Raw genomic sequence first — 2,092 nt, forward strand, 5'->3', positions numbered from 1 at the left:
TCATTTCACTTCAGAACAAAATTATTTTTATCACTGTCAGCTTCTGGGTTTGCGTCTACTTCTAAATCATGTAAAGGCAGCAGAAACTAATGCAATGTTTATGCAGTGGTTTTGTGACTTTGCTTCCTTCTTGGAAATTTAAAAATTGATGTAGTCTCGAGTGTGCTGATACCAAGTGCAATCTCTGGTCTTTCTGCCCTTTGTCTTCAGTTCATCCCCATGCCGGTACTCTACGGAGTCTTCCTCTACATGGGAGTCTCTTCACTCCAGGGAATTCAGGTAACGTGTGGCTCAGCCAGGGTGGTGTCTTCTCATTGTGAGCTCACCTGTCCTGAAAAGGGGGACAGCTCCCTAGAGAAGCACAAACCAGTTCTTGAGAAACCATTTCCTAGCCTCGCTGGTTAAGCTATTTTAAACATTTCTTTGGACATTGGTCAAAATACTGTCATGTTGGCATGAGGGTACAGAGACTTACAGGATAGCCTGGCTTGATGTCATGGTTCCAGTCAGTTGTTAATTATTCAACAGGCAATTATTAGGCACACATTAAACACCAGGTGCTTTGTCAGGTGCTGGTAAACTTAGATATGAAAGGTCGGTCAATACTGATACCAAACTGGCTTCCACACATGGACAGTGTTAGTTTTAGTGCCAGGCTAAAGTGTAAGAGAGAGGGTTTAACTGAGGGTACACTGGTGAAGAAATTGGGGGGTAGTGGGAGCTGCTCCGGGTGAGCAGATACTACTTTCTGCCTTTCCCCATCTATCAGCTCGTCCCCCTGAGTCCTTTGAACAGAGAAACTCAGGAGCTTGTCACTGAGTATTTGGGTACCCCAGAGGATGTGATGACTTAGCTACTTCTGTTGGTGGCTGGTTCCTCTTTGTTTTTATAGAATGTCCAGTGGTTGTTCTGATACACTGAGTTCTAATGTGACTTTGGGCAGGTTATTTAATCTTTCTGGGTCTCTGTTTTCCATTTTATAGTATAAAGATGGTCATATTTTCTATATCCAGAATGTTATGAGGTTTTATTTTATGTTTTTACTATAACTAATAATGAGAATCTTCAAACTCCTCCAATAACCCAGGAAGAGGTTTAGTTTTGATAATAAAGAGAAAGATGCAATGGCCTCATTTTGTTTTCAACAGTCCTTGAGAAAGAGCATTCTCAGGAGCCACACTGTGGGGTAAGAAAAAGAAATTTGAACCTAGAATTTAAAAAGATGGATTTGAATTTTGACTCTGTCACTTACCAACTGTGGCCAAACGACGCGCTCTCTGAGACTCAGTTTCCATTTTGTCCCATGGAAATGGTATTACCTACCTTTCAGAGCAGGGGAGGTAATAGACATTAATGGGCCTAACAAGGCTTCTGGCCCAGAGAAACCTTCTGAAAACCAATGCCAGTCCCCTCCTTTCAGTTCTTCGATCGTCTGAAGCTCTTTGGGATGCCTGCGAAGCACCAGCCAGATTTCATCTACCTTCGACATGTGCCGCTGCGCAAAGTGCATCTCTTCACCCTCATCCAGCTGACCTGCCTTGTCCTGCTCTGGGTCATCAAGGCATCTCCAGCCGCAATTGTCTTTCCAATGATGGTAAGTTTAAAAATATTATCATTTAGTTTTAAAAATAATGATAAAATATACATAACATATAATTTACCATCTTTACCTTTTAAAGTGTATAGTCCAGTGGCATTAAGTACATTCGCATTATTGTGCAACTATTGCCACCATCCATCTCCAGAACTCTTTTCATCTTGTAAAACTGAAATTCTGTACCCATTAAACAATAACTCCCATTCCCTCCTCCTCCAGCCCCTGGCAACCACCATTCTACTCTCTGTTTCTAGAGACCTCAGACAAATGGAATCATGCAGTATTTGTCCTGTTGTAATGGGCTTATTTCACTTATAATGACTTCAAAATTCATCCATGTTGTTAGCATGTATCAGAATTTCCTTCCTTTTAAAAGGCTGAATAATATTCCGTTGCATATATAATATACAGTAAAACCTTGGATTGCGAGTAACTTGGTTGGCGAGTGTTTCTCAAGACGAGCAAACATTTCTAATACATTTTAATGAGGTAAAC

The 2,092-nt window shown here is 41.1% G+C and overlaps 1 protein-coding gene across 1 annotated transcript in view; it reads left to right on the plus strand.

Moving 5' to 3' along the window:
- The window catches only part of LOC109371401 (electroneutral sodium bicarbonate exchanger 1-like), an 18,667-nt gene that overhangs the window by 2,048 nt on the left and 14,527 nt on the right, over nt 1–2,092 (plus strand). The window contains exons 2-3 of the mRNA XM_019623875.1: nt 211–279; nt 1,421–1,594. Coding sequence (XP_019479420.1) covers nt 211–279; nt 1,421–1,594 — 243 coding nt within the window. The remainder of the gene's footprint in view (nt 1–210; nt 280–1,420; nt 1,595–2,092) is intronic.

Source organism: Hipposideros armiger, unplaced genomic scaffold (genome assembly GCF_001890085.2).
Source record: "Hipposideros armiger isolate ML-2016 unplaced genomic scaffold, ASM189008v1 scaffold_569, whole genome shotgun sequence".
NCBI classification, from domain to species: domain Eukaryota; kingdom Metazoa; phylum Chordata; class Mammalia; order Chiroptera; family Hipposideridae; genus Hipposideros; species Hipposideros armiger.